The following is a 27555-nucleotide window of genomic DNA, read 5'->3' as shown; positions in this document are numbered from 1 at the left end:
TTTTGTAAAGGTGATATGTCCCACTAAAAAATGTACATATTGCTTTCTCTTTCCACGTAGTAATTGCCAGACATCTAACTTTTCTAAAATTCTATTCAAGTCATTAACTTTTTTCTTATCTATCTTTTTGTTACATTTGCCTAGGTCTGAAATGGGCATATTGAGTAGGTGAACCGCTGTAGCTACTATATGTTTCTATCTATAATTCAATTATCTTTTCCTTTAAATATCTTTAAGTACTTACTTGCTATGGCATTTGGTACATATATAAAGGACTGACATAGTTTCATTATGTCAGGTGCCTTTAAGCATAATGCAGTTTTCCCACTTGCCTCTTTTAACTCAGCATCTATTATCTATTTTTACTGCTCTCTTGCCTCAGGTAATGCTTGCTATACTTGCTTATTTATTTGCCTGATTCATAATAAATTCTTCTCCAGATCCTTATTTTTATTCTACGTGAATGTTTATATTTCAAGTATGTTTCTTGTAAACAACATATTGCTGTATTCTGCTTTCTACTCCATTCAGCTATCCTTTTCCATTTTGTTGCTAAGTTAACCCCATTCATGTTATCAGTTATGATTATTATATTTCCCTCCATCATAGCCTCTTATGTGTTTTATTCTCTTTTTTTCTTGTCTAACTCTTTATTAAGAAGAGGAATGTGGTAAAAGAGAAGGAAAGTGACCAATAGTATACCTAGGAGGAACTTAATATATATTTATTTCTTCCAGATACTCTCAAAGTCCTTGTGATCATGTCACCTTTTTTTTTTTTTTTTTTTAAATTATTGACACTGCTTCATCCCATTGTGGATTTAGGTTTTCTTTTTTAGGTTTTCTTCTTGGGTGTCTCTTAATACATAGTATTTCTTCTTTGTGTATGATGGGTTCTGATTTCTTATATCTACATCCTCAGTTCCTAGTTTGGAACTTTGTGTCAGGGTCCATTCACGCTCTTGGCCAGGGTAGTCAAAACCTATCGAGTGTTGTCTCTGATTTTCAGGATTCCTGCTACTGACTTCCACTTCCCTTTGTGTGTCTGTGCTCTGAACATTGTGGTCTTCAAGTCCTCCCACAGCATCACTAATCAGAATCTTACAAGTTTCTAGCCCCTCTGGACTGTCTATAGTCAGAGGACTGTGGGCTTCTTACTTCACCAGAGTGTCCCTAGTCAAACACTGCAGGGTTCTAGCTTCCTTGGAATATCAAGCGCACAGTAGGTTTCTATCCCCCTTCTCACCTTACCCCATTATACCAAATTAAAGCTCTATATGTATCTTCAGTCATTGTGCTAGAAGGCTTCAATTTTGTTTACCTGTGCTCATGCAGACTTTCTAGTGAAGCCCTTTTCCCAGTGCCCACAGGCATCTTGCTGTCTTTTTGGTACTATCCTGGGCTGTATGTAGGAGCTTACTGATTTGTTTTTTGTTTTTTTTTTTAGATTTCTTAATCATTATTTAATCTTATGTCTTTTTTTTTTTATTTTTGCTGGAGTATATGTGGGAGAGCTGGACTCTTCTACAACCACACATGTTGCCACTTAACTGGAAGTTATTTTTGCTATTTTGTAATACTATGTTGCTTGCTCATCATATTCCACCATCCTTCTATATAATATATGCAAAGACATTTGTGCTGATATTGCCTTTGCTTGCTGGGTTATTTTGCTTAGAAAGTAGGTAAAGGATTTGTTGATGGAGGCAGTGTCTGTGCGCTTTTGGCCTCTTCATTCTGGAAACTGACAACCTTGGTTAAACTTCTCTAAGATAACTAAATTCAATGTCTTTACTTTTATTAATTTCTCATTTTTTAAAGTCAACACATTGCTTAAATAGGTTGGATTGAGGCTATTGTAATTGCATGCAGCTTTGTCTTATTTGTCTATTCTCATTTGACATTAATATTGACCATTTCTGTAGCCAGTTGATCTGTCAGTACAGAGGGCTAATTTTGCAAGGACTACCAACTTAGGAACCAGTCATTTATGGGCAATATGTAGCCAACTTCATTTTTTGTGATGTTGTTCCCTGCTTGCCATGCCCAAAGCATCATGACTCTCTTCTTGAAACATATATATGTATATTATATTCATATAATGTGTATGTAACATGTAGGTTTGAGGTATCTGGATAATCTAACATCTTTCACTTACTTATTAATTATGCACAATTTTTAAAAAACATATTCATCTTTCTCCCCCTTGCTGACTTTTGCATTGAAGTAACCAAATCTCAAGGCATACATATCTCTCTCCCTGGGAATACCCACCTCCAAACTTGCTTGTGCTTTCTTGGATGGGTTAGGTTCTCTGTGGGTCTTCACTCCTAAAACATTAGCTTACTCATCCCCACAGGTACACTTAACTTTCACAGTTACACAGTAAACACAACTAACTCAAAGCAGAAGCATTTGTTTAAAAAGTCACAATAAGAACAATAGCTATAAAACACTCCTCCCATAAATCTGGAGTATACTCTTCTATATATACACATGATACTAGTGGGAATTGTGAACACAAACTTAGTTTACTGTTAGGGAAAAAGGGCAGAATTCACATTTCAGATATTCCATGATCCTGATCTCCTTTCTCTTCTCATGATGTCCTCATGTAAGGTTATCCCTTGACACAATATCTCTAAGGGATAAGTCAGTCAGGCTCTCTGGGTATGCTTCTCTAGGCAATTTGACTCTCAACTGCCAGGGATAGTTTGTTAGTGAATCGATAATTGACTTCTCTGCTGCCAGAGCTCATGCTCTGTGAAGTTGCTTCCTGATTTAAAGTTTTTTGCCTCCTACTGGGCCAGTAGCTTTAATGAAAAACTCCATGGCTGTTGGAGAGACTAGGAAGAAGAGAGAGAAGTCACTTCTTTCTCCTTTCCCTGACTTCTGGTAAAGGTACAGGAATCATACTCTACAAAGCTCTTGCCTCAACTTCTTTAACTGTCTCCAGAGTTGGCTAGTTTAGATTTTGAAACACTTTCAAGGGCATGGCCAATCTTCAGCCAGCCAACAGGAACTCCCTTCCTAATTTCATTAGGGAAATGTCTTCACATTTTGTAAACGAATAATGGTCATGTCTTTGTACTTCATTTAATACATTAGCATCTTGTTACCAGTTTTTTTGTCCCTTACTTTATCTGATTCCATTAGCTGGGCTGGGGGGGAGGAGATCATTACTGCAAAACAACTCTCTTCCACTACAAAAGTATGTGCTTTCATTTTGTTTAAAGGATTCTGTCAAATTTATAATAGGATTTCTCTAGTAATTTTTCTTTTGTGACAGATATTGAAACATAAGCTAAAACTGTCTTGATGTTGGTTTCCTTGCCTATATTCAGCCTGGGCACTGCAGACCAAAATATTACTCACGTGTCTCATGAAATGATATTTTTTTAGAGACTTGATGAAACTGGTTCTACCAATTATTTGGTACTAATACCAATTTATTTGTCTATCCAAAGAGACCTGTGAGTCATTTTTACATTAAGCTGAAACTTCTTTATGTCTCCTGGTTTCATTTTATAGTGAGAATTTGCAAATGGATGTGGTTTCATTCCCCTGGTAGTCTTATCAAATTGCTGGTCATTGCACAAATGCAAAGGTCAGAGCTGGAATAAGACCATTTAGATTAATGTTAATAAATATTCTGAAAACTTGGTGGTTCTTTGCATCCTTTTCCTCCTTAGGTAGGCTTATTCTCAGATAATTGGTCCTCTGTGTCTAGGACCATACTGAAACGTGTGTGTTGATAGAACCCAGGATTACCTCTGTGCTATCATGAGGGAGATGAAAAATAATTAGTGAACTTGTCTTATTTCAGTTCTAAGTTTTGGGAAATAAATTTTCTAGACTGGTTAAAAAAAAGCCTATTTTAGGTCTCATCTGAAGATTCCCTCTAGAAAGACGAAATAGATAAGATATTTGGGCAATATATCTGATGCCTACCACAGAAATATGATATAGTAGTGATGGGGGATTTAAATTATCTAGACATTTACTGAAGAGCAGTAGAACTACTAATAAAATAGAACAAAATAACTCCTTGATTTGCTTTAGTGATAATTTTATCCTTAAATTCTGTTCTGGATCCAATTCACACTACAGGACTGCTGGGAATAATGGAAACCCTGGTGGGTGGGGACTACTCCCTCTTAGAGTTTATGATTGTGAAAAGGGAGGAAATTTGTTCACAGTCTGACATACACTGTAGATTTTGTGAAAGTGCATTTTAATGGATTCAAAGGAAAAGATAATTAGGATTCCATGGACTAAAAGACTATATGAAAGTCATCTAAGGAGATAAAATGAAATTATGAAGATACAAAGGAAACCAATTCCAGTGAGGAAGAAAGAAGGAAGGAAGTTTTATTAAGTACCTACTATGTGCCAGTCACCGTTGGGCAGTTTACAACTATCTCATTTGATCGTCACAACAACCGTAGGAGACAGGTACTTTTATTATCCCCATTTTCAGATGAGGAATTTGAAGCAAACAGGTTAAGTGCCCAAGATCACAAAAGCAGTATTTGAACTCAGGCCTTTCTGATTCCATGCCCAGGGCTCCATCCACTGTGCCATCTGGCTGGCATTTGTTTGAAGGGACCCATGTGGATGCACAAGGAACTTGTTAAACAATTTAAATTTTAAAAAGAAATCTACAGAGGTAGAAGTAAAGCCAAGGAAGAGTAAAAGCATCATCATTCTGTAAAAATAGTGCCAATTAGGGAAACTGAAAGGAAGGTTTTCACTATATTGGGAGCAAAAGGAAGTTTGTTGTTGTTGTTGTTTGTTGAGGTCAGACGACCTCAATAGGTTGTTCAGTTGTCTCTGACTCTTTGTGACCCTGTGGACCCTACTGCCCATGGGGTTTTCTTGGTGAGGATATTGGAGTGGTTTGCCATTTTTTGGGTCACACAGCAAGTGTCTGAGGCCAGATTTGACCTGAAGTCTTCCTGACTCCAGGCCCAGCGCTCTATCCACTGAACCATCTGGCTGCCTCAAAAGGAAAATAAAGAAGGTATTGGGCCTTCAGGGAGTGGAAGGAATGATGAAAATTGACAAAGGTGCAAAAGCAGAGCTCTGCTCAGCTCTTACTAACCTTCTGTTATCTCTGCCAAGAAGGATTGTTGCACTGGAAGTGACAGAACAAAAGTGACTTAATAGGAAGTTGATACCCAAGATAAACATGGAGTTAGTAAAGAGAACTTCTACTAATCTGTGACCAATCAATCAAGAGGAATTTATTAAGATTGTACTATGTTCTTGGCGCTGGGGATGCAAATACAAATAAGGAAATAATCTCTCCTTTCAAGAAGTTTACATACTAATGGGGAAGAGAACAAGGACGTACATATACATGCATGCATATATACATACTTGTATATATACATACATATGTGTATATATATATATATATGCAGAGAGAGAGAAGAAGAAATAAAAAGAGAATAAATACAGATAAGCACAAAGTAGTTAAATAAAGGACAGTTTTATAAGGCATGTATTACTTGTTGAGGGATCAGGAAAGGCCTTGTATAGATTGAACTGCATATTGAAAAAAGAGATTTGGAACTAGACTTTGTCATAATTTGAAAGGACTGGGGCATGTTTAACCTAGAGAAGATTTGGGGGTGTTGGTGGTGGACATGATAACTCTGTAAAGATATGAAGGATTGTCATGTTGAAGGGGATTTAGACTTGTTCTGTTTGACCCCAAGGACAGAATCTGGAATAATAGTTGGAAGTTGCATAGAAGTAAAATAGGCCTAATGTCTTGAAAAACTGGGATACAATCAGAGTTGTCTAAAAATGGAATGGACTACCTTGAGGGTTATGGATTTCCCCTCCTTGGACATTTTCAGCTGGATGACCTCTTTTGGATATGGTATAGTAGAAATTCCTTTGGTGTATAAGTTGAATTAAATAGCTACTCAGGTCCTTTCCAACTCTCAAATTCTGTGATTCTGTGGGTAGATAGAAGGAACAAGTCACTCCTCACTTTGGGCAACAGAGTGAGGACCTCAATAGGTTTCACAGGCTAAAATGATGGCCCTGATAATGACAAACTTCATCAAAATGAAGTTTGCTTGGGACATATATCTATATCTATCTATCTATCTATATATCTATATATATATATATAAAGACCTTCACTTTGATAAAAAATAAAGGATGAGGAGGCATGTTTGTAGACAGTAGTTTATGTGAAAAAGATGGGGATTTTAGTCACACGTCTGTGACGGTGGCAGCCAATAAAACTAACGTGATCATAGAAAAATATGGTGTCCAAAACAAGGGAAATGATAGTCTTGCTGTACTCTATCCTAATCAGATCATATCTGGAGTATTGTTTTCAGTTCTGGGCATCACATTTTAGGACATTGTGAAGGTAGAAAGCATCTAAAGGAGGATAGCTTCAAGAAATTAGGGACTTGAAGAAAAGAAGACTTAAGGGGGACTTTCTAACAATCTCAAGGTATTTGAAAGGCTTTTTGGAAGAGAAGTTAAACTTGTCCTGCTAGATATCAGAAGTCGGAAGTAGGAGTAGTCTATGAAAATGAAGATAGGCAACCTTAGGTTCAATGTAAGAGAAAACTTCCTACTGATTAGAATTTTCCAAAAGTATAATGAGCCATCTCATTAGATATTGAGGTACCTGATTTCCTCAGTAAGAAATGGGTCCCTCTTTTTTGGATTTTTTTGATCAGAAACCAGAGGACTGCTTGTCAGCCATATACTAGATTATCTGTGAAGTCTCTTTTAACCTTGAGGTGCTGTGATTTTAATAAAAATGACTGATATCCTATTGATATGAAAAAAAATTAATGTACTACCAGACCATTAGCACTTTTGAAACCAGAGGTATTTTAGACCTCTTATTTCTTAAAAAAAGAATTTAATGTTTCTACTAGGAATATTCATTTATCTAAATTACCTTTCCCTGGAGAAAAATATGCAAAAAGTAAATCTGTAATGTTATTTCAGGGTACCCTGAAGAATACATCAGAATCGAAGAAAATGTGTAAAAGGTATGCACATCCTACAGAGAGTTAAATACATATCTTGCACTTAGTTCAATCCAACAAGCATTTCTTGAGTATCGGGCACTTTGCGGGGTACGGGGCACCCAAAAACAGTAGTGAAGCAGTCCCTGCTCTCAGGTTTACATTCCACTTGAGCAAAGCCACATGGGCATAATATAGAGAGAGTAAATACAAAGTAACTTCAATCAGGAGAGAGCACAAACAACTCGGGGATTAGGAAATGCCATCTGTAGAAAGAGACACTTAAGCTGTGCTTCAGAGTAAGATAGGGATTCTGCAAAAAAGGAGGTGATCTTGGAGATCATCTCATGTCTGAGCAAAGTCTTGTAGGTGGGAGGCAGTGCCGTGCATGAATAAATGCCAATAACTTATCATTTTTCTTTTGTTTTCCACAGACCATGCATTCTCATATTAGACTCCTTGAAAGCTGGTTCTGTACAAAATACAGTTCAGATTTTGAGAGAGTGAGTAATATTATTATAATTTCTATATGTATATTTTAAAACCCACTAGGACTCTAAGTTTCAGAATAGTTGCTGATCTGCATTGGTGGAGGAGCTTTTCTCATCGAGAGTTTTTGACAGATAAACTTGCAACTCCAAACCAAAAGAAACGACTAGTAACATGTCAGTATTTTATTTTATTATGTACTTAGGTGAGGTTTGCTATTTTAGCATTGTTATGTACTAAATATAAAGTATTTTCTCAAGTGATTTTTAATAAAAGTGAATGAGGAACTGACTAGTATTAGCAAGTGAAAGAAACATTTTGAAAAATATGTATCTACTAAATGCTTATGGTAAAAAAGTGCAGCTTTTTAAAAAGATATTTTCAAGATGCTAATTTTCACAAATTAAAAACTTCTTAATTGTAAATTAGCCTTTTCACTTTAAATCTAATTGCTTAATTTTAGTTATTTCTTTGCATTTTTTTTCTAATTGCCTTTTCAGTTTACTTTGTAGCAAGATTTATGAACTTATTTATGTCTTTAAATTTTGAAAGGCCACTGTCATCGATCTTTGAAAGAATGTGAATAAAGGGAGAAGAACTGCAGGGTTTTAGAAGGGCAGATGTCCTGATTTTTAAAAAAAAGGCAGGGGAGGGGCAGGGAAGAGAGTGGAGTCTTCAAACTAGAAATCACTGAGCTTGTATTCCTGGCAAAATTCTTTAAGTTTTTATTAAAGGAATGATTACTGAATATTTATAATAGGAAACTGATCATTAAGAGCCAACATAGCTTCATCAAGAATAGATCATGTCAAATGAATTAATTTCTTTTTTTTTGAAGGGTTCCTAGAGTAAAGGACCAGGAGAATGCTGCAAATATAATTTACCTATATTTTAACAAACCATCTGACAAATTCTAGCTTCTGATCAAGCCAGAGATATATGGGCTATATGAGAGTACAATAAGTAGATTTGGAATTGGCTAAATGGCTGAACCTCCCTCCCCTCCAAATTAGTCAATACTTTTTTCCAGTAGAGTTTCCCAGGGATCTCCACTTGGATCTGTGCTATTTAACATTTCTGTCAGTAAGCTGGACAAAGACATACATGGCATGTGTATTAACTTTGCTGGAGTCATAAAGCTGAGGATAGTTAATACACTGGATGGCAGAGTTAGGATTCCAAAAGATCTTGACTGTCTAGAATGTGAGAGCAGCATCTCCTGAGGACAATTTTAATGAAATAAATATAAAGGCTAATACTTGGGTTCAGAAAATCATTGTCATGAATACAAGACAGGGGAATCTTAACTAAACATCAATTTTCTGAACATTGGGCTTGAATATAAATGTATTGTTGTACTAATTTAAAATTTTACTTTCTTTTTAAAAACCTTGACCTGTAAATTAATATATCTGCAGAGATCATGCAAAATTGTGCCACTAATATTAATTAGGGAAAAAAAATCCAATGTTTTAGCCTTATTGTGTAAAATACAGCAGTTTTTCCTTGGAAGCAATCTTTGTAAAGGTACGTACAACACAATTTTGTACAGTTAAGTTTAGCTTTAGACATTTTGATTGAGATATTAAATTCAGCAACAAATGTCATTCTTTAATCTTTCAACCTGTTGCATAGAGATGAAAAACAACTCCTACTTGAATTACTCTACTCATTATTGGTTCTAGGTACTTGGAAGTAGAATGGGAAGTTAGACGAAAAACACATCGTGAATTCAGCAAAACAAATATGGTTGACTTGTGCCCTAAAGTTCCTAAGCAAGATAACAGCAGTGATTGTGGAGTGTATTTACTACAATATGTGGAAAGCTTCTTCAAGGTATATGGAATTAATAGCTTGTTTGTTGGATTTTTATGGAACTAAAAAGTAGGGGTAGTTTGGAGTTGATATGTAGCAGTTTTTAAAATAATTTTTTTCTGAATATCTTTTCTAAGGGTTTCATAACATTGTTGCATATAAATATTATAATTTGAAATGTAATATATAATATGCATGTAAAATCTTTAGTGAAATTAGTGATTAGTATGCACTATGAAGAATAACACTTTTGGCCTCTAGCCCACTGAAACCCAAATCATGTATTTTTATCAGACGGTGTTAAAGGGACAATAAGAGAACAATAAGGGACAATTATTGCTGCTTCAAATGTGGGGATTGAGAATCACCTTTTTGGTTAAGTGTTGTGGTTTCTTTATTTCATCTATGGCTGCCACCATTTAGGGATGCTGGAATCTGAGCAAGACCATCATGAATTTAGTCAGCTCAGAAACCTTCATGTTTCCCTTGCAGGAGTGGGTCATGAACCATCTGCTTAAAAGTTCCTTAAAAGCATGAAAAATTTTTCGGAAAATAAAATGAATATTTTTGGATCCCTGGGGTGTTGTGGTGGTGGTTAGCATGGGGCAATATATACTATTGGCTTTCATGAAATATGTCATTTTGTGATTTTCCTTTACCTTATTGTACATGGTATGTGATAGCATATAATTTTGTATAACATGAATCTGCCTGGATCCTATCCAAAGGAATTTAATTACCAGGAGATTAAAAGTACTTAATCGTACCAGTTTATTAACCTGTTAGCAGTCCCAGTTATGAGCCAGCATAGTTTCCTGGGAAGAATGATGAACTGGGAATCAGGTGGCCTGGGAACTATTTCCTGCTTAGCTATCAAACAGCTATATGACCTTCAGCAAGTCACAACGGTCTGGGCTTCAATTTACTTATCTGTAAAATGAGGGAGGCAAACTAGGTAATCTTTAAGGCCTCTTCCAGCTCTATCACCTTATAAATCTGTATTCCCTGTGGGTGATAATATAGTGAGTTCCAATATTTAATTATAATACTTTAAAAATCAGTGAATTCCCTACCTTTTCCATATCTAATGATTTCGTGTTGAGTTAGTTTGAATTGTCCTTAAAAACTTGAGATATCTTCTTAAAGTAATTCAGTTTTCTGTTTCCCATCATTAGGATCCCATTGTTAATTTTGAATTACCACTGCATTTGGAGAAGTGGTTTCCTCGTCAGGTGATAAGGGCCAAGCGGGATGATATTCGGGAGCTGATCTTGAAACTTCATTTACAGCAACAGAAGGGCAACAGTAGTTAATTCATCATTGATGGACATGGAACTGGTATTTTAAAAGATCACTGGAAAGCTGTTTACCAGCAATTGTTCTATCCTGTCTGCAAAAAAGAAAACCTTGTAGTTATTTTGTAAATTGTTCAAAATTATTTAAATTGTATAAGATAATTATTGATTTTGTTTGGGTCTGATAGGTGGGGATAAAAGGGTGGGAATGGGGAGAATGTAGATAAACTTGTTAGACTAAAGTTAAAATTTGATAAATATTTCATATTTTTTTCAGTGAATATGCTTGGACTATGCAGTAAACATGTGATGTGAGAATATTTTAGTAAGTGATTAAAAAACAAACCACTCTATGGTTTTAACCTGCACAAGACTCTGGGTACAGGACCACTTACTCCTCTGGTACTAAACCCATGCTTGGCAAGTCACTTCACATTGTAGCTGTTCTTTGCAACTCAAGCATGCCATATGAATACTGTGTATTTTAAAATAATTATTGCTGAATGCCATTTATGGCAGTACATCTGTATAATATAAAATAGCAAGCTCTTAATGTGAGGTGGTTAAAAACCTACTCAACCATCATGTACTTTGTCAATCTTTCTAGTTAGGTGATAATTCCACCCTGCTTTAGTTGCGATGATTCTTTTCCCTCCAATTCCATTGACATTATTTAAGGGGATTGGGAAATTGCAGTCATTTATTTTGGGTGAAATTGGGAAGAAACTTAAGAATTATAGTTCTTTTTAAATGTGAATTCATTTTCCTTTCTAAAATTGGAAAAGTAGTCTGTCTTTTAAGAAATAACATTTAAAAACAAATCTGAATACTTTTTTACATTGTATTAATTGAGATCTTTGTAAAATAAGATAGAGGTATTTACTCATGTACTATATGAGTATACACACCCCATTACTGAAACAGATAACTCATTTTTTTGAAGATAAAATTGGTATCATTTGCTTTCTGTATGCTTATAATTTTAACAAGCTAAGTATACACATTTGTCCAGACTTATTAACTTGTTAGAACTCAGTATGCATTTTAAAAATCTATCTACCCACTTTTTTACCAGTAAAACAAAAATTGCTTTCATCCTTTTAATATCATATTTTTTTCCCAGAGGCTTTCCTAAGAGAGCTTAATTCTTCAGTACATATTCAGGCAAAATTTTACTGAATTTTTGTGATCCTGGTGGGATTATATCTGATTAGACTTCATGACTATCTGTTAAATATAATTCACTCTGATTTTATCAGAAATATTCTGAAGAAGACAGATAATTGTATTCCATTTTCTCAGATAAAAACTTTTGTAAGAAAATCATTTTAATCTTCCAACTCAGATTTCTCTTGGATTTTTATCATAATTGTATGCAAAGAAGGAAAACCGAGGCCATTAGAGGTGAAGCTAAAAGGCCAAACAGTTTATTCAAAGTGATATGGTTGAGGTTGCGATGTCTCAGTACCTTTGGCTTTTTTTAATTTTGTCACCACTTTTATATTGTTAAAGGCATTTGTCTTTTGGAGATCTATTATATGGAGGGATATAATTATATGTCATTCCCAATTTGTGGGGCACTTTTTCTAGGTGACTTAATTATTTTGTATATCTTATTTTGGATATAGCAAGTACAGAAAATCTGCTTGTGCTTTCTTAGCATTTTCATTTGTACATTTTTCGAAGATACCACTGTCATTATTTTTGAAGATTTGTTAAAATACTTACCTTCCCCCTAACAATTGATGATGGAAATATTGTGTTTTGAGAATGATTAACAGTGTGTTTGATATTAAACACATTTTTAAATTCACCAAATAAATGTGTTTTTTTTTTCTAAAGGAAGTTGAGCCTCAGAGTGGAGTAAATTTTTAATTGTATAATTCTCCATGCATTTCATATAGTTGGTGCTTAGTAAATTATATAATATAGTACTACCTTAACCAGCATAAACCATATTTTAAAAGCATTTTAAATAACTGTAAATAAAACATTTTTGTGTGTCTATAGCCTATGATTCAAATTGGATTTACTACCATTTATAAATGACATGTAAAATGACATGTAAAAAGTCTTTTAGCCAACTCATGGGTTGGGAGGCAACAAGAAGAATTTGGTGTCTATTGATTCTTGTTAAAGCATAGAATATAAAATTAACTACAAACCTGCTAAGTTTGTTAATACAAAGGGTTAGACCATTTTGGAGAAGGAATTTCTTTAGATGAAGACCTTTATCTATTTTCAGAAGTTAACTCATTATTAATAATACCTTGTTTGTAGGTGCCTCAGCAGTTTACACATTACCTTCGTGTGCATTGTCTTATTTGACCTTCACAACAACCCTATAAAATAGATAGTTCAGATCTTATCTCCATTATCATAACTGAAGAAACTAAGTCTCAGTGAGTTTGAATGATTTGCCCATGATAATGCAGATAATAAATGATGGAACTGGGATTCAAACCCATGTCTTCTTACTGCCAAGTTCAACGGTCTTGGTACTATGGCATGGTGATAGATGTATTAATCAGAAAGATCTACATGTTGGCTATAATAAAATAGGCAATGAACTAGCTTGGTGATAGCAGTCCATTTGCTTTCATGAAAAGAAAAAATAGTCTTTAATTTATTTTCCATTAGCTATTAAGATTATGTTGTACTGACAAAACTCTAATTTCATATAAAAGGTAATAAAATAAATTTATATAATGATGAATCTATCCAGAAGCAAGTGATACCCTCTGCTTCCTACATAGCACTAAAGTCTAATTGTTCAACTCATACTCTTCTCTCTGTCTTCTTAGGCTACACAAATAAGAATTATTTCCAGGTAATTGATTCCAGTTAAATTTTCCTCTGGATTTTGTAAACATGGGGTTTCTTTAAGACCTTTGAAATGTGGCTATCATGTTAGAATCCCAGTTTCCATTTTCTAAATCCCAAAATAAAATGGCAACTAAGATTGTACCTTACACAACTGGTGGAGATTCATAGTCATCTGGTCTGTAGGCTGAAAATTCAGCCTTCGTTGAAATTTTCATATGGTACTTGGAAGAACTTTCCTGTAGCTTTCAAAACTCTCCTGCTTGTTAGTACTTCTTTCTTTCTGTCCTGTTTTTTCTCTGCGTTTTAGAAAAAATGACTCTTTTCTTTTTTTGCTGCCCTATCTTTATTCCCCCTTGGACTCCCATTACTACATTGGAAAAAGGAAAAAGAAAAATCAAGTACTTGTAACAAATACGCTTAGCCAAACAAACATATTCCCAAACTGGTTGTATCTGAAAATGTATGCCCTATTCTCCATTTTGAGTCCATCACTTCTCATTGAGAGTCATGGCTAGTATGTTTTAGTGTTAGTTCTCTACAGTTATGATGTTTAAAAGGTTTAAGAAATGTTATTTCTGGTAATTAATAATTTTATTAATATTGCTAGCATTTTAATAAAACAGGTACTCTCAAATGCCAAAGACAATCACGGTGTGTTCAAAGCTTATATGTGCTTGGAAAAGTGGGTGTTTCAGAGGGTGGCAATCAACTCTGATTGGTTAACAACAAGTAGTGAGAGAATGAATATTACAATGAGGGCTGGACATATTCTAATGAACTTTGATTATGTCATTTACTTCTAAATTGCCCTCCAGCCATGAGCAATCTAATCAAAGAATTTATCCCCATCCAAACCTGAGTGGAGCACCATGGGCTTCCCACCTTAGATTAAATTTCTTGTAAGGTTTGGTGGGGTCTGACCACAACTGAGGAGAAAGTTAGTTAAATTTACATAGAATGAGCTTTGAAATGAGAACTTTAGAAAAAGAAGGAACTTTGGATCTCCTCAAATCATTGATTATTAATAGTCATTTCTCACATGTTGTAGTTACTACCTGTTGTTTTTATGACTTGCCCAGGATTAAACAAAACAAGGATTTAGCTTATGATTATTTGATGGAAAATTCCTAATTATTTGGGACAAAAGTCCTCCAAATCCCAAGAGTCTCACTTAATTATATTTTTATCACCTTGACTGGATGAGAACAGTCCCTAAATAATGAATTGCATTACCTGTAATGTCATAATGATACAGGAAGGCTACACTAGTTTGAGGGTCACAAACTAATTAGCATCTTGGGTATCAAATTTGATAGCAAACAAGCAAATTATGCTGAGACGTTTTCAATTCTCAATGGGCAAATGGAGCTTGTGTGATAGTAGACTTATTTGTTGTCTGGAGAAAGCTCATTAAGCAAACTGGCTTAATTTTATTAGTCATTTGTAATCAGTAGGATCTGTAGAAGTTGAATGTGCATTTTAAGTTGTCAATCTTGAGAAGCAGAAAGGAAAAATGTCTTATAGATCTTCCCTGATAGCTCGGCAGGGCAAAAAGTGAATTACACATGAGGCATATTGTCCTTGTTTAGTATGATGAGAGTCAGTAAAGAGCTTAGGGAGACAGATTAAAACAACAAAGAAAATCGTCTCTGCCATCTGCTAACTACTGGAGTTTTCCCTCCTGTTGCAACACCTAGCTTATTCCCGGAAAGAAGTGAATATCTTTTTGTATGGAAAAGAAAATTGAGTGGGAAACATTTTGCCTTAGGCTAATTTATACTGCTTTTGCAGTAGGTATCTACTCTTGACCAAAATTTAATTTTTAATATCAGGTTTTTTTTTCTATAAAGGCATAGTTTCAGAAGATTTCAAGACACAGTTTTTGCTTAAGTATTTAACCTCCAAGGTCCTTTGGGTTTTTAGCCACAACAAATATGTTCTCTTTTTCTTGGAAAACTTCTTTGAGTATTTTGATATTTATCTTGATAGAAGGAAACCTTCAAACTTTAACAGGTAATGCCATTTTTTTTCTGTGATTATGAGATAATTTAAAAAAAATAATTCTTTCATCTAAGTAACTGCTAACTGAAAAAAAATACAGCAAATGATAAGTATATACAGTGGATGTGTTCATCTTTGCTCTTTGGTCTATTTCAGCTATCTTGAATGTCAACAAAGGCCTTTCTTTTTGCTTTTCTTTAATAATTCCTTAGTCATATTCATAGCGAATTCACATATTTTAACTTGTATTTTATGTTATTTGTGCTGACGATTCAGGCCTGATATTTTAGTTCAGATATCGATAGTTTTCAGGCCTAAAAAGACCTGGAAAAGAACATCCTGGTCAGTCTAATGGGGAAAATTTTTTTATTTTGTAATATATCCAAATATGACTGCTTTCTATTATCTATCATTAATTCAGGGCAGGTGAAAGCTGAGCAGATTAAGAATATTTAGTTATGAATGTAGAACACATAGGGATGGCATGCTTTGGTTTTTCTGCTTTAAGGCTCTATTATTGTATGAATGTCAATCCCACTGAAAAAAAGGAACCCAGGGAAGAAGTTCTGCTCTTCCCCAGTGGCCATTAAGCTCTGCGTAGCTATCAACTCATCTGAAGCCCAAAACGGAATAGTATAAAATGTTTGAGCCACACATTGCATAATAACTTTGATCTCCTATTAATACATTGAGTAATAAATGTAATTTTTAAAAACCCTGCTTTCTCTTCTCTCTCATTTTGACATTTGATGTCTACTTCATCTAAGTAACTCTTAATAGTTTTGAAATAAGTTCACCAGGGAGTAGAAATAAGTGGAGAAATAATAAAATATTTATTTCCATAGTTTCTTCCTCCCCCTGCCCATTTGTGTATGTCATCTTATGCTTGATTACTAAATGAAAAATTATATGGCTTAAATACTATTGGCTACAAAACACTTTCTTGTGTGGTTTTTCATTCTGGGTAACAGATTGTTTTTGATCTTTCATCCAAAAGATTTGCATATGGTTTTATTTCATAGCACAAACCTATTTGCCTTCAGAGAAGATCCAAGAACCCAAGATTTTGGTTTCACCATACAGGACAAGTTTACAGCCCTCAGTCCCTCTGTCTGCAGAAGAGAAGCCTCTTGACTACAGAAAAAACAAACGGCAGCTATTATTCCGCCAGAAGCGAGCCACTTTATTTCCTAATGGGGTTAAAATCTGCCCAGATGAAACTATTGCACAGATTGTGGCAAACCATTTGAAATATTTTAAAGTCCGAGGTAAGTATTCACACGTCCAAGCTCCCAGCACCCGCACTGCAGATTCCATGTTGAAGAATGGAAAGGCTCTCTATGTTTTGTTGTTCAGTTGTTTCAGTTCTGTCTGAATCATCATTGCTACATTTGGGTTGTTTTTGGCGAAGATACTGGAGTGCTTTGCCATTTCTTTTCCAGCACATTTTACAGAGGAGGAAACTGAGGCAAACAGGATTAAGTGACTTGCCCAGGGTCATACAGCTAGTAAGTGTCTGAGGCCAGATTTGAATTCAGGAAAATGTCTTAGTGAAGCTTTTGGGCCAGATGATCTCTAAGGTCACTTTCTAGCTATTTAATATAATAAATTCTCTAAAGATATTTACTAGGCAGGATTTCATTGCTAGTGATTTTGTCAAGGCAGGATGCTTTTTCTATTAATGTTTTCTTAAGTCCCGTTTCCACTTTGTTAGTTTTAGTTATTGTATAAACCTAAAAGTAATACAATTTTATTTATTTTTTAAAGTATTCTATAATTCAGACTGGTTTCCTTCCATTTGGTATACTTTAATGAGATATTACTGTATGCTTTTGAATTAATAGATTTACTCAGAAGCATTTGACCTTAATAGAAACATGCTCTTTATATTGAAAACAAACAGAAACCTATGTCAGAAGTCCCAACATCCTTTTATGTTCTCTAACTAACTGCACCACGACCTGGTAGGCAAAGTGCTAGAACTGGAGTCAGGAAGACAAGTTCAAATACGCCTCTGACAAGTACTCCTAATAGCTGGCATTTCTATAACACTAGGAGGCTTACGAATTGCTTTACATACGTTATCTCGTTTGATCCTGTGGTACAGTGGAAAGAACACAGTCTCTGAAGTCAGAGGATCTGGGCTCAAATCCCAGCTTTGTCATGTTATACCTGCCTAACCTTGAGAAATTGACTTAAATTTTCTGGGTCTCAATTTCCTCATCTGTAAAATGAAAGAGTTAGGTTAAATAACCTCTGAGGTCCCTTCTAGCCCTAAATCTTTGAATAACGAGTGTCCTGTGATCCTTTTCTCTGTATCCACAGCATTCCATGATAAATGGGTTTTGTGGTTCAGTCATTTTTCAGTTGTGTCCGAGTCTTTGTGGCTCCATTTGGGGTTTTTTTTGAGATACTGGAGTGATTTACCATTTCCTTCTCCAGCTGCCTTTACAAATGAGGAAACTGAGGTAAATGGGGTTAAGTGACTTGCCCAGGGTCACACAGCTTGTGAGTGACTGAGGCCAGATTCGAATTTAGGAAGATGAGTATTCCTAACTCCAGAGCCTGAACTCTATCCCCTGTGCCACCTAACTGCCCTAGATTTTAAATGTTTAATTGGTTATAAATGTAAGCTTAATTGACCCTGTTGTTTAAATTGACTTGCCTCTAGTACTTAAAAAATAAACAAACTCGTAGTGTAAGTAGCAGTGATGAGGTCAAAGTCTCAAGGTCTATCTCTGTTATGGACCACTTAGTGCTATGCTATTCTATGGGTTGACCAAGCCACTGATCCAGACCAGCTGTATTCTAGATGTTATATGGTTACCTGGAGAAAGTGTGATCTGCAATTTTAGACAGGGAATCAAATAATCTTTTGGTCATGCTTAGTTCTTCCACTTGTGGATATATGTGTGAATTTCTGGGTATTCTTTAAACAAGTTAATATGTTGTAGGCTATGCTTTATCGGCTAGAGTTGTTTGTCAGCGAAGGGCCCTCTATCAAGAGATGAGATGTGGTTGTGTTGTGATGGACTGGGATCATAGAAAGTGCTGACGAAGCCAGGTCTCTATTAAAATTATTCTAGCCTTTTTTTTTTAACCATCAAAATTACATGTAATATTACTATTAAAATACATGTATAATACAATTTTATATTAAACAAAATATATTTTTCATGGTACATAGAGTCACAAACCTTAAGTTAGAAGGGACTTCAGTAGGGGCAGCTAGGTGGCGCAGTGGATAGAGCACTGGCCCTGGAGTCAGGAGGACCTGAGTTCAAATCCGGCCTCAGACCAAACACTTGACACTTACTAGCTGTGTGACCCTGGGCAAGTCACTTAATCCCAACTGCCTAAAATTAAAAAAAAGAAAAAATAAGAAGGGACTTCAGTAATCAGCTAGGCCAACTCTCTTACAACAAAAGGATCCCCCACTCTAATATAATGGTATCTAAGTAGCATAATAGATATATTACTGGCCTTGGAATCAGGAAGACCCAAGTTCAAATTCAGCCCCAGACAATGACTCACTGTGTGACCCTGGGTAAGTCACAACCTCTGACTGCCTTAACCTTTTCAACTGTAAAATGAGAATTATAACACCTGTTGCCTCACAGAGTATGTGTAAGGGTCAAATTTGAAAAGTGCTTAGCACAGTGCTTGGCACACAGTAGGTGCTTAATAAATGTTGGTTCCCTTGTCTATAATATATGATGAAAGTCATCATCTAGTCTCTTCTTGAAGGCATCCAAAGTGGGGAAAGTCGTGTGGGGAAGTCAAGGCAGCTCATTTCACTTTTGAACAGCTCTGCTTATAGAGAATTTTCCCTTACATCTACCCTAAATTAACCGCTTTCACCTTCTAACCATTGTTCCTAACCTTTGGAATGTTAGTTTTGTAGCCATGCTATTGCTTCTGCAATAGAGTTTAAAGATTTCTGATACTTTTAGCATAAGTATTTTGGAAACTGAGTAAAATGAATGTTACCTTATCCCAGGAACCAGATGTTTGGAACTTGGCAAGATGCCAGAAGCCAAAACACCAGGCAGACTGCTCTCTATACTGCTGTTGATCCTCAAGCATATTGACAGAAAGAGGAGAGAACTCCAAGTGTGTAGTTGCAAACTGAACAAGAGAGACCTTAGCCACAGTAAATATTAGGGGGTCCTTATATTTCCAAGGAAATCTATCTTCTTTTAAAGGCATCTGATTCAATCATGTAGTTTTGAAAGAAGGAAAGAAACAAGCATTTATTAAGCTCCTACTAAATAGCTAGGCACTGTGTTGAGCACTTTAAAAATATCTTATTTAATCCTCATAACAACTCTGGAAGGTACTATTATTATCCCCATTTTATAGTTGACTTGCCTATGTTCACACAGTTAGTAAAGTACTGCTTTATTTTTATTATGATGATTGATAATAATTAGTAATAATGCCTAATATTAAGTAATAATGTAGTATTATTAAGAATTATTAATAATCATAATCAGAACTTTTATATAGCATTCACTATGTGCCAGGCACTGTGCTTAATGCTTTAAAATTATTATCTCATTTGATTATCACAACAACCCTGGGAGGTAGATGTTATTGTTTCCATTTTAGAGTTGAGGAAACTGAGGCAGAGGTTAAGTGACTTCCCATGGTTACAGAGCTAATAAAAATCTGCTTTATTATTAGTTTTCTTTCAAACATAGTTGTCACGCAGAATTCTTGTTTGTTATGGGTAGTTTTTTGAAAACGTTCCCACTCCAAATGCATGTTAACATCAGAATTTTCGAAATAACTAAATGCTCAAAGAGTTTTAATTATATATGCTTAATGGTCTCCGTGATTACTGCCCTGATTTTTATTATTTGTTGCATTTGGGGTTTGGACTTCAGTCTCCATTAAAAATTATAATCATGTTGTTAGGTAGTCTACTATAAGTTACCCTGATTTGTGAGGATGCACACTTAACTTTAGCTGATTATAGGTTACTACAAAGTTATGAAAGAGAAATTTAGACACTCTGATGTCCTCAAATAGATCTTACATGACACTGGACTTCTGGTTACAGGACATGATACATAGTCTAAGCTGCAATAATGAGATTAGATCTAGATTAAACCTCAGCTTTTCCTACTTCAGCAGATGACTAGAAAGCCTTCCCTTCCCCCATCAGTTTCCAGCACTAGTCTTATGTTATTAGCTTCACTATTCCCAAAAGATAGGCTTTTTAATAGATGTATTATTTTTCTAAGAAGAAACCCCGCCCCCCGGAGAGTAAAGCTTCATGCGGATTGCTCCACAAACACAAATATATAATTCACAAGGGTGGAATCTATATTAATTTTGTAGGAATCAGCAAAATGGCCAGTCCTAGTGAAGTATAGACATTTGCCTTAAGTGCCCCATTCTAGTACACATCTCCTTCAATTACGGACAGATACCTTTTCTGTCCATCTCTTATGTATCCACTGTTGTGCTGATCTCTAGCATCTGGGACCCTCTTCTGGTGTTCCACCAGAACTCCATTCCTTGTGCTCCAAATGATTACATTTGGATAATTGTAATTATTACAAATCTTCCCTTCTACCTCACCCTATGAAAAATTGCAGGAATGTTCCATTCCTTAAAGGTCTTACTATCAGCCAACTGCCATGTGGAAAGTGAGGTTGATAAATCCATTGAAGATAATGTGATAACAACAACAACAACAACAATACTAGCTAGTATTTATATAGTGCTTTAAGGTTTGCAAAGCATTTTATAGATGTGATCTCATTTCATCGTCACAACTCTGGGAGATAGAAACTTATTATTCTCAGGTTACAGATGAGGACACTGTAGCAAATAGAGGCTAATCAACTTGCCTAGTGTTACATGGCTTGTTGTCATGACCTTAATTGGGACTTTCTTGGCAAAGACACTGGAAAGGTTTGCCATTTCCTTCTCCAGCTCATTTTACAGATAAGGAAACTGAGGCAAACCAATTTGATTTTGGTTTTTGAGGTAGAAAGCAGAAAAAAGAGGTGTGAGTTATTCTATAACTTAACACTAGCCTTTTCTTTTTCCCTAATTGATCCTGCTGTATTCTGACCTTTCCTTTACTATTCATGTGAAATGGAAACACAAAAAATATTTGTATCAGCTCTTAGTCTACCTTCCTGTAATAATGATGGTTATGTATATATGTGTACGTGTGTGTTTATGCACATTCATATGTGTGCATAGTTATGTAGACCAAAGTAGGTAGGTTCCAGGATGAATCTTGTTTGCTAGCTGTTGGTATATTTAGTTTCAATCAGATGGCTTTCATTATTTTTCCACTTCTAGTGAGTGATCCCCAAAGACTCTTGTTTGTATTCTCTGCATTCTTTGAAAATGACCTCTTTACACCCCCTAGCAAGCTGTAAAACCCTGAGGTTGGACTATATTATCTCTGAGACCTCATCCAAAGCTAGCATTTTATGATTCTACATGGGTCTTCAAATTCTACTTAATATATTTTTGATCTCTCTCACAATCTATTGAAGTTTGACTGAGTGCTAGTTATGGAATGCCAAGAGTGTACAATAATGCACTGATCAGGCAGAAGATTGTACCTTCCTGCTTTCCTTTTTAGGTTTTGACCTTGTAAAAACCTAGCAGTTTTAAAGAAAATAAAATGCTTTTGATTTATACGCAGGAATGCTTTCCCTTTTAAGACCCAAATGCTACTTTTTTATACATTAAAAGCAATCCAATTCTGGCCTACCCCACCTTGACTTTTTCTTGATTAAGTCTATTGGGATTCCAGCGGAGAGTGTTCAGTCTCTCAGATCTTATAAAATAATTGTAGCTTTCCTGAGGAAAGTTTTGAATGGGTTTCTTTAATCATGAGGTATAAACTACAGATTTGTGGAGGAGCTTCTGTAGTATCATTGTGCCAAAATGTTACAAATAGAAAGAATTGATATTTTAACTCTTTTCTGTCAAAAAAAATATAAGAAATTCACAAGCATGGCTATCTTCCTGCAAACATTGCTACTCATACTAATAGGTAAAGTTAACTTATACTAAGAGGTGAAGTTAAGCAACTTGTTCCATGAAGAGCCCTGTGAACAGTAAGTTTTTATTAGGATGTTTTCAGTACACTGGGTAAATGTAGCATTTTTCAAGACTTTCTTACCTTTAAAAAATGTAGAAAAAAATGTTTATATTTTGAGAAATGAAAGAAAAAATCCTGCTCATTAGGCTACAGTCAATCCATTTTAGGATGTTAGAGAATGATGAGTATAAGCTTAATGCAAAATTCTTTCCTGAACTAAAAGGTCTTTAGTGAATAAAATGAAGGTCATTCAGCCAGGTAACAAGTCAACAAGCATGTATTTAGCACTTATGATGTACTGGGAACAGTGCTAAGGGTTGAGGATACAAAGAAAGGCAGAAACAAAACAAAACACCCTTGCCTCCTCCCTGTTCTCAAGGTGATCACATCCTAAGGCAAGGGGTGGGGTTGAGGAGTGGGGTAAAGGAGGAGGTGGAGATAAAATATAAACATCAAAGTTTATACAAAATATATACTATATATATATATATATACACACACACATATGCATAAAGGTAATTTGAGAAAGTAGAGGTCGTAGGTGGACAATTCTACTTAACATTACTGCACTCTAAGGAATTGTCTCTCAAGGTGAAAACAAGGCAATTGGCCTGTGACAGTTTTGTGATGCCTTGAATCTTCAGCTTGTCATAATATTCACTTTGTCCATTTTCCAGTGTGTCAGGAAGCTGTCTGGGAAGTCTTCAAGACCTTTTGGGATCGGCTACCACGTCACGAGGAGTATCGACACTGGATGAATCTCTGTGAGGATGGAACTATAAGTATATTTGAAATGGGCACAAACTTTAGTCAGTCTGAAGAACACCAGAGCCTAATCATAAAGGTGGGTCCTGAAGAGAGGTGGAAATTTCTGAACTACTTTGGAAGCATTCATATGCAGCCAGCAAGTTCTTGTAGTTTTGCTTTTTTAAATTATCAATTCTAAAAGCCAAATGTGAATTTAGCTAGGCAGTTAGACAGCTCAGTGGATACTACCTCACTCTAAAAGAATAATTTGAATTTTTTTTCAGGCTGCTACTCTTTCCTCAATATTTAATTCTATAAATATGTGTCAGATATTTACTACATAAAAGCTACTGTGTTAGTGAGACTTCGGGCATTCTCTCCCTAAACAGAGCTTTTCTCAAGGCCATATGCTCCTTTTTCATATATATCAAGAGTCTTGTGAACATAGGAGTCTTTTTAGCTTTGGCACCAGTGTACTGAACATTTCACACTGACAGATCCTTCAGTGAAAACAGAAAAATAAATTTATGAGAAATGCAGAAGGAAAAAGACCTCACTGGGGAAACCTTAGCTCATAAACAAATATGCAATATGTAAGTCATTGCATAGTGTAAATATGCAAATAGCAAATCATTGTTAATCAACATGGGAATTAGCTCAGTCAGATAACCATTTCTGCCCTAAGAAACTTGGGTTTGACAATTTCTAGCAGTAATTCTCACACACCACAGAGCTGACAAAGCTATCATTGTAGATCAATAGTTAAAGTTGATAAGAGAGAGAAAGCAAGCCCATTCAGAGATATAATATTAGGGGCAGAAGTACAGAAGTATGCCCCTGGAAAGCATGGGCAGAGTAGTGAAGATATCTTTCCCAGGTTCCCAATGAACTTTTCTTGTTGGGGCACATTGAAGCTGCTAATGAACACAGAAGCTGTCTCCGAGCTTCTTAGCCCTCAGAGAAGCAAAGATTACATTGCCTTTTCCAACATCAAGTTAGATAGCATGAGGTCTTCTGAATCCACTTTGAAAGCTTCAGTGCAGAGACAGGCACACAATCAAACATTTTTTTTCATTTTTTACTGTTTCTGTGATTTCAGAAAGTAGTATAAGACTCAACAAACTATCCACATAAGTTATTCAGCTGGTTAACTATTCCCTTTTCAACAGGGTTACTACACCACCAACTCTCCCAGTCATTGTTTCTTATATACACTCCCTGGACTAAGCCTAAATTACTTTCTACCCATTCTATCTAAGCCACCTCAATCTCTCTCTATAATATTCCTCTCAAACCAAATGTTCTTATCCCAAGTGCTGACTTAGTCCCCATGCCTTTCAACACATCTAACAAGCAACAGTGGTGCAGTGGATAGAATGCTAGGCCTGCAGTCAAGAAGACTAATCTTCTTAAGTTAAAATCCAGATGCAGACACTTACTGTCTGTGTGACCCTGGGCAAGTCACTTAACCATGTTGGCCTCAGTTTCCTCATCTGTAAAATGAGCTGGAGAATAAAGTGCAAACCACTCCAATATATTTGCCAAGAAAACCCCATATGGGGTCATGTAGAGTTGGACACAACTGAAATGACTGAACAACAACAAAAATAAATGTTCGACAGTGACCCTGAGACTATTTCCTGACCCCTTCAAAATAGCTCCCAGGGAATTGTGGGCCATTGAGTGTTCTTGTAGCCTTATATATGCACAGCTATTCGTCCTTTACCTTTGTCTCTCATCATCCTTAATGTTTGACCCACACACTCAGTAGGGTGTAAGGTTTATTCTTTGTATCTTTTGAAGTCTTGGTTGAGGTATACAAGTTTCCAGTTCTTTTTTCCATCTTCATCTCCACATTTGTTGCATACATGACGTGCTGCATAATCATCGTAACATAATCCAAGCCAAATATTAATGTCTCATAAACAGTAAAATGGGAAACAATAACAGTATTGGATGCACCTCTATAGAATGAATAAAAGAGCGAGAATACAGGGGCAGCTAGGAGGTACAGTGGATAGAGCACCGGCCCTAAAGTCAGGAGGACCTGAGTTCAAATGTGGCCTCAGACCAAATGCTTGACACTTACTAGCTATGTGACCTTGGGCAAGTCACTTAACCCCAATTGCCTAAAAAAAAAAAAATAAATAAAAAGAGGGAGAATGCATTTAAACTTTTAAATAAGTGGAATCTAATCACTCATATCCATGAGTCCATGTCATATAAGGTCACTCTGATTTCAGGTTTTTTAAAGAAAGAAATGTTTAAGTTCATCATAATTCACATTTTCTTTCACAGAACTGATTCTAAAATGAAATAGGCTTGCAGGACGACTCTGCTCCCATGTCCTCATACTGGGGCACACAGGATTACTAAATTACCACAAAGTTAAAATTAAGAGAAAAAAAAAATTCCAGTGTTCGCTACTATTTGATTCTTTTTAAATAGCACAATAGATAACTGACAATTAGCAACTTCAGATCAAATGTAGTGTTGATACTAACAATTCCCTTTGTACACCCATTACCATTCTGACTTTAAATCTGTTAATCAGTTGATAAACATTTATTAAGTGCTTATTCTGTACCAGGACTGTGCTAAGTTCTGGGGATACAAAGAAAGACAAAAGATGATGTCTGCCCTTAAAGAGCACACAATCTAATCTATCTTAAAATATATCCCATGTGAAAAGACAATACTTTCTGGTATTTTAAACAAGAAACATTTCAAGTATGATCTAAATATTTAGATTGGGTTCCTTGAGGGCAGGGAATGTCTTTTGTTGTATTCTTAGCAGTTAACACTGTGCCTGGCACACAAGAAGCACTTAATAAATGTTTATTGACCAACTAATGTTTTCTTTGCTGTCAACAAAATGTCCTTGATTTGAGGTTTGCAGTTTTCTTTTACAATGAGAATAGGTAAAGATGTCTAGGGTCTTTGAGTTGTAGAGTAGGGAAGAAGGAAGAGCACATGGTGGATGGCCTTAGGTTTCTTAATGTAATAAGAAGGGAGATCATCTATTGAGAAATGAGGTGGGCTGGGGGAAGCCTAAGAAACTTCAGGAGTGAAGATTTGGAATAGTCACTGAAAGAAGTATGTTAGCTAAGGAAAAATAAAATGATTACCATGTAATAGTAAGGGCCCAGTTAAGGTTAGACAAGACCTAGTTACCAAGGTTCATGACTTCCTTCAGAGGCAGCTGGGGAGTAGGACAAAGAAAGCAGATAGTAGAGATGATGTAGAATTGAGGAATGGCAGTGGGTTAACTGTGGTGGGACAGGGAAACAAGGGATTTACAGCTGGAGGACAGTATATAATTGAATTGGTTAATAATAGAGTCAAGATTATAAAGGAAAGAGAGTGAGTCCAGAGTAGGGATGATAAATTTGGAGAACAGAGAGGAATGGAGGAACTGGAGGTTATGGTAAGGATAAAGAATAGGTTTAGGAGGAATAAGGAAGAGCTAGAAGGAGAGATGGAGGTAATTATGATCAGAAATGGGAATATCAAAAATAACAATCATGGAAGGGAGGTACTATGGGTGGTTTTGAAAGGAAGTGAAAATGTAGGTCATGTTAGTTTAAAGAGTTGGTCAACTCAAGCCAGGTTGCTTGAGGAAATATCAATATTAATATGTAAGGCTATAAGAGACTGACTGTAAGAGAAAAGAGAGAACATCTTAGAGACTGGTATTCTGTGGCAACAAACACAGGCAGGGATAAAGATGTATGGAGCACAATCAGGATAACACAGCAGCTTCTACATTAAGGGACCAGAGGACTTAGAATGTAATATTCCAGAGATCAAAGGAAATAGGATTACAGCCAAGAATCACCTACCCAGCAAAACTGAGTATAATCCTTCAGGGGAAAAAATGGACATTCAGTGAAATAGGGGACTTTCAAGCATTCTTGATGAAAAGACCAGAGCTGAATAGAAAATTCGACTTTCAAATACAAAACTCAAGAGAAGCATGAAGAGATAAACAAGAAAGAAATCATAAGGGACTTATTAAGGTTGAACTGTTTACATTCCTGCATGGAAAGATGATATTTGTAACCTATGAAACCTTTGTCAATATTAGGATAGTTGGAGGGAAAAAAATTATATGTATGCATGTATGTATACATATATATATATATACATATATATATATAGAGAGAGAGAGAGAGAGAGAGAGGACACAGGGTGAGTTGAAGATGAAGGTGTGATATCTAGAGAATAAAATTAAGGGGTGATAGAGGATTATACGGGGAGAAGGAGAAAGGCAGAGGTAGAATGGGGTAAATTAT

The 27555-nt window shown here is 35.7% G+C and overlaps 2 protein-coding genes across 5 annotated transcripts in view; both read left to right on the top strand.

The window, feature by feature from the left end:
- Positions 1–12426, top strand: part of SENP7 (SUMO specific peptidase 7) — a 164662-nt gene extending 152236 nt beyond the window's left edge. For all 4 annotated transcript variants that reach the window (XM_027867203.1, XM_027867194.1, XM_027867184.1 and 1 more), the window contains 4 exons: positions 6990–7033; positions 7444–7512; positions 9184–9334; positions 10489–12426. In XM_027867203.1, the coding sequence (XP_027723004.1) occupies positions 6990–7033; positions 7444–7512; positions 9184–9334; positions 10489–10626 (402 nt within the window). In that variant the 3' untranslated portion in view covers positions 10627–12426. The remainder of the gene's footprint in view (positions 1–6989; positions 7034–7443; positions 7513–9183; positions 9335–10488) is intronic.
- A 2942-nt stretch (positions 12427–15368) lies between these two features.
- The window catches only part of IMPG2 (interphotoreceptor matrix proteoglycan 2), a 97473-nt gene continuing 85286 nt past the window's right edge, over positions 15369–27555 (top strand). Inside the window, exons 1-3 of the mRNA XM_027868555.1 lie at positions 15369–15447; positions 16458–16703; positions 23191–23357. Coding sequence (XP_027724356.1) covers positions 15369–15447; positions 16458–16703; positions 23191–23357 — 492 coding nt within the window. The remainder of the gene's footprint in view (positions 15448–16457; positions 16704–23190; positions 23358–27555) is intronic.

This window comes from Vombatus ursinus, unplaced genomic scaffold, assembly GCF_900497805.2.
Source record: "Vombatus ursinus unplaced genomic scaffold, bare-nosed wombat genome assembly UNPS02001419.1, whole genome shotgun sequence".
In the NCBI taxonomy this organism is placed as follows: domain Eukaryota; kingdom Metazoa; phylum Chordata; class Mammalia; order Diprotodontia; family Vombatidae; genus Vombatus; species Vombatus ursinus.
Note: the sequence above shows the minus strand (reverse complement) of the source record. Positions and strands in the feature narration are given on the sequence as shown.